The sequence below is a fragment of the Cucurbita moschata genome, unplaced genomic scaffold (genome assembly GCF_002738365.1).
Source record: "Cucurbita moschata cultivar Rifu unplaced genomic scaffold, Cmos_1.0 Cmo_Scf00025, whole genome shotgun sequence".
Lineage (NCBI taxonomy): Eukaryota > Viridiplantae > Streptophyta > Magnoliopsida > Cucurbitales > Cucurbitaceae > Cucurbita > Cucurbita moschata.
In genome coordinates this window covers 944917-956467 of record NW_019268541.1, presented here as the reverse complement: position 1 = coordinate 956467, position 11551 = coordinate 944917, and the positions used below count along the sequence as shown (strand labels likewise).

General features: G+C 35.7%; 2 protein-coding genes and 1 long non-coding RNA gene across 3 annotated transcripts in view; 2 read left to right on the top strand and 1 right to left on the bottom strand.

Moving 5' to 3' along the window:
* LOC111461659 (K(+) efflux antiporter 4-like) overlaps positions 1-5610 on the top strand; it is a 10874-nt gene extending 5264 nt beyond the window's left edge. The window contains exons 11-20 of the mRNA XM_023105264.1: positions 1013-1090; positions 1263-1351; positions 1624-1720; positions 1791-1844; positions 2172-2267; positions 3100-3288; positions 3385-3462; positions 4608-4652; positions 4980-5069; positions 5152-5610. Of these exons, the coding sequence (XP_022961032.1) occupies positions 1013-1090; positions 1263-1351; positions 1624-1720; positions 1791-1844; positions 2172-2267; positions 3100-3288; positions 3385-3462; positions 4608-4652; positions 4980-5069; positions 5152-5232 (897 nt within the window). The 3' untranslated portion in view covers positions 5233-5610. The remainder of the gene's footprint in view (positions 1-1012; positions 1091-1262; positions 1352-1623; positions 1721-1790; positions 1845-2171; positions 2268-3099; positions 3289-3384; positions 3463-4607; positions 4653-4979; positions 5070-5151) is intronic.
* Positions 5611-5762: 152 nt separating this feature from the next.
* Positions 5763-8710, top strand: LOC111461660. Its single transcript, XR_002713623.1, has 3 exons — positions 5763-6678; positions 6754-6873; positions 7767-8710. It is a non-coding gene; the product is annotated as an uncharacterized LOC111461660 (long non-coding RNA).
* A 1135-nt stretch (positions 8711-9845) lies between these two features.
* On the bottom strand, positions 9846-11551 carry LOC111461407 (uncharacterized protein DDB_G0271670-like). The gene is made up of 3 exons (XM_023104918.1): positions 11018-11551; positions 10614-10810; positions 9846-10522 (listed from the first exon to the last, which is right to left on the bottom strand). Exons 1-3 carry the CDS (start codon positions 11382-11384, stop codon positions 10103-10105), a joined length of 984 nt encoding a protein of 327 aa, XP_022960686.1. The 5' UTR covers positions 11385-11551; the 3' UTR covers positions 9846-10102.

The following is an 11551-nucleotide window of genomic DNA, read 5'->3' as shown; positions in this document are numbered from 1 at the left end:
CATTGAGCCGGTTAAAAAAAAAAAAAAAAAAAAAAAAAAGCCAGTTTAAAAAATATTGAGACAGTTATGAATTCCGCACCTGCTGTTCTAATATACCAATAGTTTCTTATTAAAAAAAATGTTAATAAACTCTACACCGTTTTTTCGCATGTTAATCTAGAACTTGGTAAATGCTTAATCATTCTTGTGATTGTTTAAGAATGTTATTCTGCAATGGAACATGTTCATCAACTATCACTTAACCTCATAACATCCTTCCTTTATACACTATTTTATACCTTCGTAGATAAGAGGTTTTTTTTTAAGGTTTAAATCTCATTTTAGTCCCTGAACTTTGACTTTCTAAATGTCCATTTTGGTCCTCTTAACTTTCAAGTTTATTTTCTAAATGTCTATTATAGACGAACTTTTTAAAGGACAATCATTTTTGGTCTTTGCTGTGTTATTTTTCTACCCTATGTCCGCTTTGCCCAATGTTCATCTAACTTATTTGACTTGAAATTATGCTTGTATAATACATAATAGTTTCACGTCATTAATTTATTAAAATTATAAAAGGAGTTAATAGTTTCGGGACTAATTATATAAGGAGTTAATAATTTAGGGACTAAAATTTTGAAAGTTTTGGGACCAAAATAGGGTATAAACCAATTTTTGTAAATATTTTATACGATTATAAATTTGAATGTGGTGTTACACAGCGAACATATGAAAACTTTGAGAAAACTGCTTTTGAAGTCGGGTGCAGAGATGTAATGGGCTTCAGAGTTTTTTTTTCTCTCTTTGAAAACATAAACAGCTTCTAGTTACTTTGTCTCATTCTTCTTACACTCCTCTCTTGTCAAGCTTTTGGTCATGTTAAATAGTTATTGTCAAGGAACTGACTGTTGGATAAGTGTGTGTATATATATATTTTAGAAATAGAATTTATTGCTCTTTCCTCAGCATTAATAAGCCCTTTATGGATTATCTGTATTAAATTTGGGTGCTTCCACGATATTATCTGATATAGGTCTTGAAATTTTTAATGGAACGAAATAGCGTCAATGCCATTCATGGTCAGGTGACCATTGGTACGCTTATTCTTCAGGTATACAATCGATTTCTCTTCCAATACTTTTTCATTTTACTAATTAGTGATGACTTGTTTGGCTGTACTAGAAGTTTTGGTCTAGGGGTGCATGTGTGTGTTTTTAATAAATACCAATGGATGACTAGCTATATGTTGATAAGAGTTTTTTTGGTTCACTATGCACCACCAGGATTGTGCTGTAGGCTTGCTGTTTGCCCTGCTTCCGATTCTTGGTGGTACTTCTGGTGTTCTTCAAGGAGTTCTGTCCATGACTAAGTCGTAAGAATTGCTGCTGTCTGTATGTGCGCACAAGCATTTTTATTTATGAGGCTTTTGGTCAAATAAGTCAAGTACCTATCGTCACCAAAAATTTCTCTTCCAGCATAATGACACTTAGATCTGAAAATATAGCATAGTTGGTGCATAGACTACTAATCCAGGCTTCTCTTTTCATCCAATTTTCTAGTTGATTAATAGCCAACTGGGAAAATTTGCCTTTTGAGTTATTCAACTAAAACTAGTACTTCCCATCCATTTTCTTTATTTTCCAGGTTGGTGGTCTTGATTACGTTTTTGATTACTTTGACAATATTATCTCGCACATGTGTTCCGAGGTTCCTTAAACTTATGATTAGCCTGTCATCTCAGGTAAGGGCAACATTTTCTTTGGCTGCTACTACTATTGCTTCATGTTCTGAGCAAAATCTTTTCCATGCAGACTAATGAACTCTATCAATTGGCGGCTGTTGCATTCTGCTTACTTGTAGCTTGGGTTAGTGTTACTTCCTAATGCTTAATTCTAGAACCAATACATGTTTTTAGTATCATTTGGTGGACATTGAAATGGTGAAGAACTTCAGTTTTCTGGCTGTGGACTTTTTCCTCTTTCAGAATTACATATTCTATTATGAAAAGTAGGACATGGAAAAATGGTTCTTATCCATTTGCCTTATCCTTTTTTTTATTAAAGCCAATAGGGTATTACAGTCGAGAATAAAGTTGTTGAGGATGGTCTATCTAAAGCATTTAGCATCTACCAGTGCTTTTTGTGTGTGTATATAAGAGCAATGCTGATTCATTTATATAACCACCTATGCAGTGCAGTGATAAACTTGGGTTAAGCCTTGAATTAGGTTCCTTTGCTGCGGGTGTGATGATATCAACTACGGATCTTGCTCAGCACACACTTGAGCAGGTAAATATGATATAAACTTGCTCAGCACACACTTGAGCAGGTAAATATGATATAAACTTGCTCAGCACAGACTTGAATTAGGTTCCTTTGCTGCGGGTGTGATGATATAAACTTTTTGAAGCTTTCGAAAACTCTAGTAAGCTTTCAGGTCTGAAATCATGCTACTAAAATGCTTGACGTGGAAAAAGGTCTACAAATATTATGGCTAGATTATTATAGATATATATGTTCTTTCCGATAGGAAATGAGAATTTGTACAGGCATCTGGGTACTCGGATAATACTGTAGGTTTCAAAATAGTAAATTTATGATCTAGCTTAAGTATATTTTTGGGGAGAGGGCAGCGATGGTTAAGCTTATTGATAATTCTCATGTTCCAGATGTAATGAAATCCTCCAACATAGAACTTACAATCTCTCTTGAAGTATATGATTTTTTGGGGGTTGCGCATCAAGCTTTCTGATAAATCCATCTGTTCCTGATGTAATGAGAACCTGCAGCATAAAACTTATGATCCTTTGGGGGTCAGGCATCAAGCTTACAGATAAATCTCATGATCCAGTCGTATTAAAATCATGCATCATAGAACTTATGATCTAGATTCTTGCTCAACAATGAATCTCAGCTTACATTCCACATGTAATGAATTTCTGTAACATAATTTCTGGTCACAGATAAACGAGATGTTGACAATTAAATTTCTCATCAGCTTCAAACTAGGGTCTATAGCAAGTACTATACTATTTATTTAATATTGTCATTTATCTTTGCTGAATCTGTTTTAGCTGGCTCGGAATTTTTAATACCTTCTATTGATTGGCTTGATTACTAGGTTGAGCCCATTCGCAACTTCTTTGCTGCTCTTTTTCTTGCCAGCATTGGGATGCTAATTCATGTTCATTTCCTATGGAACCACATTGATATCTTACTTGCGGCTGTGATATTGGTCATTGTTATAAAAACTGTAGTGGTTACTGCTGTTGTGAAGGGATTTGGATACACCAACAAAACTTCACTTCTGGTGAGATGTATTCTAACAAATCTGCTTCTTCACAATGAAATGACTTCTTTTTTATTTAGGTATTTGAAGGAGACCATAAGTAGTTTCATCTTATAGGTCGGGATGTCACTCGCACAAATTGGGGAATTTGCTTTTGTCCTTCTAAGCCGTGCCTCTAATCTTCATCTTGTTGAGGTTGGTACATGAATTTTATGCTTGTCTTTGATTGAGGCTCATAATTTGTTGGTGTTGATAAGAGCGGTCTCCAAACTCAAAATATAAATTTCCACTTTGTTTTCTAATGTTTACACTGACTTCTGTTTTACGTGGTATGATTGCATTGAGAATTACCGTATCTGCTAATTTTCAAGTGTGGATTACTTTTCCATGTTTATGTGCCCAAACAGCCAAACGTATGAAAACTCATCTCCTTATGAGCAACTGAAACAAGTTGCAAATGGTATAAAGGGCGCGTTGCCTTAGAATTAGTCGATACTATTTCTTGCAAGGGGAGGGATGTAACTCAGTGGTGCCTTAACATGGTCGTATCAAGTATGGGAGTTGAAGCTCCCATATTCTACTTCCCTTGGGGTGCTGAAATTAGAGGGCGATGGTGGTTCTTTGTGGGGGAATGATGCAGATCATGCTTTATAAATGAATCCTATTTGGTTTGTTAGAAGTATCTATGAAAGACTGGTCTGAATACAGCAGGCTTGGCAAATGTGCTTGTGATCTTGCTCCTAGGTGATTTATAAGAATTGACTGGACTTTCTTCTAACAGCTGCAACTTTTGAGGTTATGGGTTCATTTATCTGGTCCAATGGAATATTTAAGGAAAAAAAAAGTTTGTTTTATTTTAAAAACCATAGTAAGTTTAAATATGCAATTCCGTCTTTAGGGTTGATCCCTTTTGTGGGCATTGTTTTTTTTTATGCACCTTTGTATTCTTCGTTTTTTTTTTCTCAACGAAAGTTGGTATTTTATATAAACAAAATGTACGATTATTTTGGGCTCCGTTATTATATTCTCAATTATAACTGAAGTTTTGATTTCAAACATTCCAATATTGGTATTTGAACATCTACAAAATTAAGTTATTTTATAGTTTATGGTTTTAGGTGATGGAGATCTCGACTTCATTGTTGTCTTTTATATAGGTGTGAGCCTTGAATGTGTGTCTTCCTTCAAAAGCCACAATAAGTCTTATTTCTCGAGAATTCATTCTATCTCTCATATTTATAATATTTGTCTACTCTTTGTTCATTAAAAAATTTGATGTATTTTTACTTTGTTTTTATGTATTTTTTAAATATTTTTTTTCTCATGTAAAAAAATTTCAGGGAAAATTGTATATACTGCTGCTTGGTACAACTGCACTTAGTCTGGTGAGTTAAATTTTTATTGCATTTTCTTGAAGTCCCCTAACATCTAGTGTCTAATGTGCATCCTACAATGTGATTGAACTTTCCCTATTCTACTCTCTCTGGGGCATTGCGGAACTCATTCCTAACTGATATGCTAACTCAGACGAAATAATTTATCAAAGTTTCCAAACAAAAAAGTTGTTATGTTGCAAATCAAATGAAAAGCGTTATTAATGTGTGGTCTGTTGTGATCTATTCCAATGAGACATTGAGATACTTCGCACAGAAAGTTGTTTTTATATGATCTAACTATACGGTAATTGTGTGTTAATAAAACCAATTGTGTAGGTGACTACCCCATTGCTTTTCAAGCTTATTCCTGCTGTGGTGCGTATTGGAGTATTGTTGCGGTGGTTCTCACCTGATGGTTTGAGTGAGGTAATCTTCAGCCTCTAGTAATCACCTCTCAGTTCTTGTTGGATACTGTTGCTGAGGTAACGTGCATGATTTATCCTACCAGATTGGATTCAAAGGAGACGGCCTTCGAACAGATGGTGCTAAACGCATTACTTTGGTGGTTCAAGGCTCTCATTTTTCATGATATTATGCATACCATATCAAAGAAAAAGCAGGAGGTAACCACATTTTGACCGAAGGGTTTCTTGTGAAATAGAGAACACGTGCAGAAGAGTGAAAGGTTATTAATTGGGCTCTCAGTTTTTTACTATTGTGGACCTGAAGATGGCAAATTTCTACGTGAAACTCCGGCCAAGGCAAGATCACATCGAAATAGTTCAATTGGGAGGGAGAACCAGAGTAGTGCGTATACGATTCTCAAAATCATCCCATTCACTGAACTCCAAGTTTTGATCCAGGCCTTAATGTTATTAATATAGGTGGCCTGTTCATTGTAAAATAACTTCCATTTGTTAACGCCATTCATTTCATTATATATGTTCTTTTTACAAATTGAGTCACATTTGTTCCATCAACCTGAAAAGTAATGTATTTCCAAAAAAATTTAGTGTATCCAGAGGCCATTTTCAGTTCACAGAGGCCCAGATGATGTACAAGATTTGACTGCCTCGATGACTTGCAAGGTATTACCTCTGCATTCCCAATCGTTGAAGGTTTCCAATATCATTGAAATTCATAACCAAAGTGAGAATGAAATTCACTCCTCTGCGTTCCTTGTTATTAGTTGCTTGCTGGACCTGGAGAGGAAGGGATCTCTCATTAGGAGAAATGGATCTCTTTCAGGCAGGTGGCAGTAAAGCGATTAATAACAACTGACAGAGAATTAAGACATGAAGGAAGACGTTTGGTAAGTTCAGTAAAAGCTCTTTCCAGTCCATGATAGGTTACTTACTAAACTATGAGGTCACCTTTTGCAGCAAACAATGTGTTCTTTTTAAGCTAGAGAATAAATTTTGCCATTGTGAGATCATAAAAATGATATCACTACTGCTGTTCAGGTAACTTGGCCATATACAATGCCATCTTAAAAAGCAGGAGATGCTTTTTAAGCCATGAAAAAAGCTTCACGTCCCTTCTTTTCATTGAAAGATCAACATCATTCAAAAGTGAATGATGTTTACTCGACATTTGAGGTCCTCCACTGGTCCCTCCTACCCCAACAAAATGCATCATTTCCATAGCTAATTCTCTGCAGAATGCTTCCATAGCTTATCTTTCCCCATTCTTTTTCTCTTTAATCCATTCTTTTCGAGATTAAAAGGCTTGATTGATGTTCATATTCTGTGCATCTTTACCACAACAATTACGGTTCCTTCACAAAGCATCCTCCAATCTCTTCAATCCTCTCCTAGCTAGTTGCAGGTTCAATTGTGAGGTTTCATTTTTGTATTAATAACATCATGACAGAACATGTCAGACAGAAATAGAAATTAAACAGAGAGTTTCTACAAGGTTCTGATGGCGATTTGGAGGACAGTGACAGGTATTGTGTAATGCACAACAAGAGAAAGAAGATAAAACCAGGCCTGTTTGATTAGAACAAAGGCTTTGTCCTCCACACAAAGTTTATGTGAGTTATTTGCTTGCTGGTTGTCCCAATACTATCAAAACAATAATGTTGACAACTCAGTGATGGATACTGCAGGTAGTAAAGAGGACATCTTGGGACGGTTGAAAAGTCACTGTGCTCTAAAAGTGATTATAAATGTTGCAGAAACTTTTTTGTATTTTCTGTTAGCAGGAGAGAACTTGTACCTGGATCCCAGTAAGTTTCTCAAAAATCCAAAATACTTGCGAATCCCTATGCTTTTTGTGTTTCTTTCAGCATAATGATGGTGGTACATGGTACAATCCCTAGGCTTGTGATTCTTTGATATCAAAGAAAAATCATTTTCCCTGTTTGTGTACATTGTTTTTGATTGATTGAAATGTAATAGGCAATGTTTCAAGCTTATCGTTAGCAAATATTATTTGCCTTCCCTTATGGACTGTCCTTCAAAGTTATTAAAATGCGTCTACTAGGAAAATGTTTCCACGTCTTTATAAAGAATGCTCTGTTTCCATCTCCAATCGATGTGAGATCTCACAAGCCTATCCTTCAAAGTTATTAAAATGCGTCTACTAGGAAAATATTTCCACGTCTTTATAAAGAATGCTCTGTTTCCATCTCCAATCGATGTGAGATCTCACAAGCCTAAAAGGGAAAATATCTGTTAGTAGTGAGCTTGGACTGTTACAAATGATATTAGAGCCAGACATCGAGTGATGTGCTAGCGAGTAGGCTAAGTCCCAAAGGGGGTGAACACGAGGCAGTGTGCCAGCAAGGACGCTGGGCCCCAAAGGAGGATAGATTGTGAGATCTCATATCGGTTTGAGAGGGGTACAAAACATTCTTTGTATGAGTGTGGAAGTCTCTCTTTAGCAGACGCGTTTTAAAAACCTTGATGAAAAGCTCAAAAAGAAAAGTCAAAAGAGGACAATATCTACTGGCGTTAGACTTGGACCTTTAGATAACAAGTCTCGTCAGTACTCTTAGGACCTTTCCTATTATAAGTCTGTCTGTGATAATTCATTGAACCTTTGTTATCCTTTAAATTCAATTATTGTCCTTTCCTTTCGGTACTAACTTTACAATAATCAAGCTATCTTGGTATACAGGTACATGGTAATTTCAAGTGTACAGCAATGTCATTTTCCAGACATGGTTGAAAAATTGTGGTAAGAAAACAACTATTCAAATAGAGCATTGAGTACTATTTATCCTATCTGGTTATTCAGTGTTTGCTTGGATACCAAAAACCTTATCTACATTTCGATTGATTCCCATTCATTGGCTGTTCTAATATCCATCTATCCTATTCTATGCCTATGGAGACACCATTTCAGCTTGTATTATTACATTCATGTGGGTTTATCTGCAAATGGGAATGCCAAGAAGAGGTCCCTTTCCCCACCCTTTTCCTCACTTAAGCTGTTTCTTTGGAGAGATCTCTAGAATTCTCTATTCTGCTAAGATATTGGGGTTTTCGAGCTTCAATTTTTTTTTTTTTTTTTTTTTTTAAATTTATTTTCTATCAGGAAACAACAAAGGACAGGGAAAATGCTGGGAGATGTGTCAGCTTTTCATTCACTCAATTTACTCATCCTTAGATTCCTCTAAATCTTTCCACATGTTGAGTTGTTTTGTATGCCAAAAAGAGAGCCAAGATTTTGTTTTGTCCCACATGAAATAAAAAAACAAATCCCCTATTATTAATTGTCTCCATCTACTTCATTCCATGATGGGTGTTTTGAACCTGCAAATTCTTATATCATTCAATCTTTAGAGAAACCAAAAGGGATAATATCTATTTGCTCTCTCAATGTCTTCACAAGTTTCAATCAATCTCTCCTCTTCTTCTTGTTCTTCCAGACGTCAATCCCTTTAACCCTTTGTTTCTGACCCTTTTGTCTGATTTTTCTTGCCGTCTGGTCAATTTTTGTTCATTTGGAAAGCCATTTATTTGGAGTGTTACTATGGTTAGGGCTACCTTCAATAATTCTTTTTGTAATCATGAGTATGAGCTCTGAAAATTGATATTAATTATGGGGTAGAGTTTGGACATTTGTGGGCCAAATTCATTGATTGAAAGTGTAACACTGAAGATTTCTTTCCCCCATGTGAATTATTAATTGAAAACTTTGGATAATGAAAATTCATGGTTTTTGCCCAATTTGATACCCCGAATCGTTTTGCGCCCGATATGCATTAAATGATTAAATTTAGTATGGTCCAAACGATTTAACTTCTCAGTTTATCGATGACGTCTTAGATATCGACTTCACTTCTCGATAAAAACTTCGACATTTTCTTGAATCTCTGTCGATTATATGACTTGGGTGTAACTCAAATTAGTTGAATAGTATTTATTTTGATCATAAAATGAGAAAGAACAATTGAAACCTAAGAAAAGTTGATGAATTTATACTAAGATGATAATAATTGTCTCACTAATAGCCATTCCAATTATCAAACAGCCAGATTCTTCTTCTGAGCAGCCATGAATTTTGTTTCTATTTTAAAAAAGACCCAAAAATCATTATTATTCTATAATTGATCTTTTTAAGCCAAAAGGAAAGAGGAGAGAGAGAGAGAGGAGAGAGAAAGGGGAGCTTTTTAAGAAACTTTATTCTGAGCCAGTAGGGTTCTTTTCCACAGTTGTCTCCATTAGCATCAGCAGCTGACCAATATACACAAGAGTATAGAGCATTGGTACAATTGAAATGACTTAAATTATTTAAAAAGAAACCCTAAGTTTCAATTTCTTTTCCCCCTAAAGTCTGTAAAAAGGAGAGGGCTATGAATGAAGTTGACAGTTTCCTACAATTATGAAGCTGCTGAGAAAGATGCCAAAATCCCTCACTTCATTTTCATTTTTCATTTTTTTTTGTCACAAACTTCATTTATTTAAGATAATATAATTAATATGGTCGATCAAATGAACGGTTTATAAACTTCGTGCTTCTTCTCGAACATAGCTCAACAGATCAAGACATTAAAGAGGCATTTTACAAGCTTTGTGCTTCTTTTCGAGCATAGCTAAACGGATTAAGACATTAAAGAGGCCATTTTACAAACTTTGTGCTTCTTCTCGAGCATAGCTTAACGGATTAAGACATTAAAGAGACCATTTTACAACCTTTGTGCTTCTTTTCGAGTATAGCTCAACGGATTAAGACATTAAAGAGTCATTTTACAAACTTTGTGCTTCTTTTCAAGCATAGCTAAACGGATTAGGACATTAAAGAGCCATTTTACAACCTTTGTGCTTCTTCTCGAGCATAGGCTATAGCTAAACAAATTAAGACGAATAATATATATATAAATTTGTCACTTTCAGTAAGGTAGCTGCTCATAAAACAACCAAATTAAACACTGTAATCATGAAGAACAATATGTCTTTGTGTTATTTCTTGCTGGATATTGAATTTTTGGGGATGGGTTTGATTAGTGATTAGGGAACCCTGATTGGGTCAACAAGGAGGGAACCAGTTGATGCCTTTTTGGTTTGTTCATACTCCAAATTGGAAGCTCTTGGGGCTGCCAAAGTGAGCTCAAGATCTGGCCCACCTGCTCCAGAAGATGAAGAACAAATCATGGTTTGAGAAGCTGATTTGAGCTGTGAATCAATCAACCCATAAAGCCAAATTGATGATGAAGAAGAAGAAGCTTGATTATTGTTGTTCATCACTTCCATGGAAGAACCCAATTGTTGGGAGCTTGCAAAAGTAGTGGTGATTTTACTCTCTAAAAGAGGCAAATTCAGCTCCTTCTTGATATTCATCTCATTCTTATTGCTATGAGTTTGAGAATTTGAAGATATCTTCAAACATTGAGACAGTGCTGTCGTTGTTGTATCATATGCTGTCCCAACCTGTATTCCAACACACAAACCAAATCTAAATTGTGTAATTTTTGGTATAGATTATGAGAAAAAATACCTATCCAAATGAAATGAAGAATACCATGTCGAAGAGGCTCGAGCGACGGTTCTTTTTGTTGACGGTCGATTGTCTAAGAAAATACTTTTGAGCGTGACTAGCCACTTGGGTCGGAGTTTTCGTTGTGACGTAGTTTCTCGAGATGCCTCTCCAATCTCCTCTTCCAAGCTTTTCAAGCCCAATTAGGAATATTCTGTGCTCCTCTTCTGTCCATGGAACCCCTAAGAACAGTTCATCCCAAAAAATATGATTATTAAGCTTAAAATTAAGGATATGATCAATCAACCACCAAAAACCCAAGTAAAAAAAAGCCTCAAATCTTCAAAACATTGAAAACCCAGAAAGGAAAGAGGATAAAAATCAAAACTTGACCAAAGAAAACACAAAAAGATTGAATTTTGAAGAGACCCAAATGATAAAAACCTTACCTTTCTTCCTTTCTTGGTCTCCATTGAGAAGGCCATCAGAGAGATAGCCATTGGTGGGCTTAGAAGGTTCAAGATTATGATCGATTTGAATTCGAGAAGTAGAGAAAGACGAGGACGACGAGGACGACGACAAGCAATCGGTGCTAAAGCTTTTCTTAATGGCGAAAGCAGCAGCACTTGAAGAAGAAGTAGTAGAAGAGGAAGAAGAAGAGGAAGAAGAAGAGGAAGAAGAAGAATCAAGATGAACTCCAAAGAGCCTAATTAAGCCGCTTCCAACGTTGAAATTGGGTGTGATTGAGGGTCTAAAGTTGGTGCAAGTCCTTGAATTGTGACCTATGTTGCCACAATGTGAGCACTTTCTGCCCATGTTTTTTCACCCACACTTGAAATCTTTTGCCTCTTACTATGATGAAAACCCTAAAAAAAGTTGAAAAAAAAAAACAAAGTGTAGAGGAGGAGAGAAATGGGAGAGCAGCAAAATAAGTGATAAATTGGTGTGGTTTATATGATGAAGATGAGAGGAGAAGAGAGGTG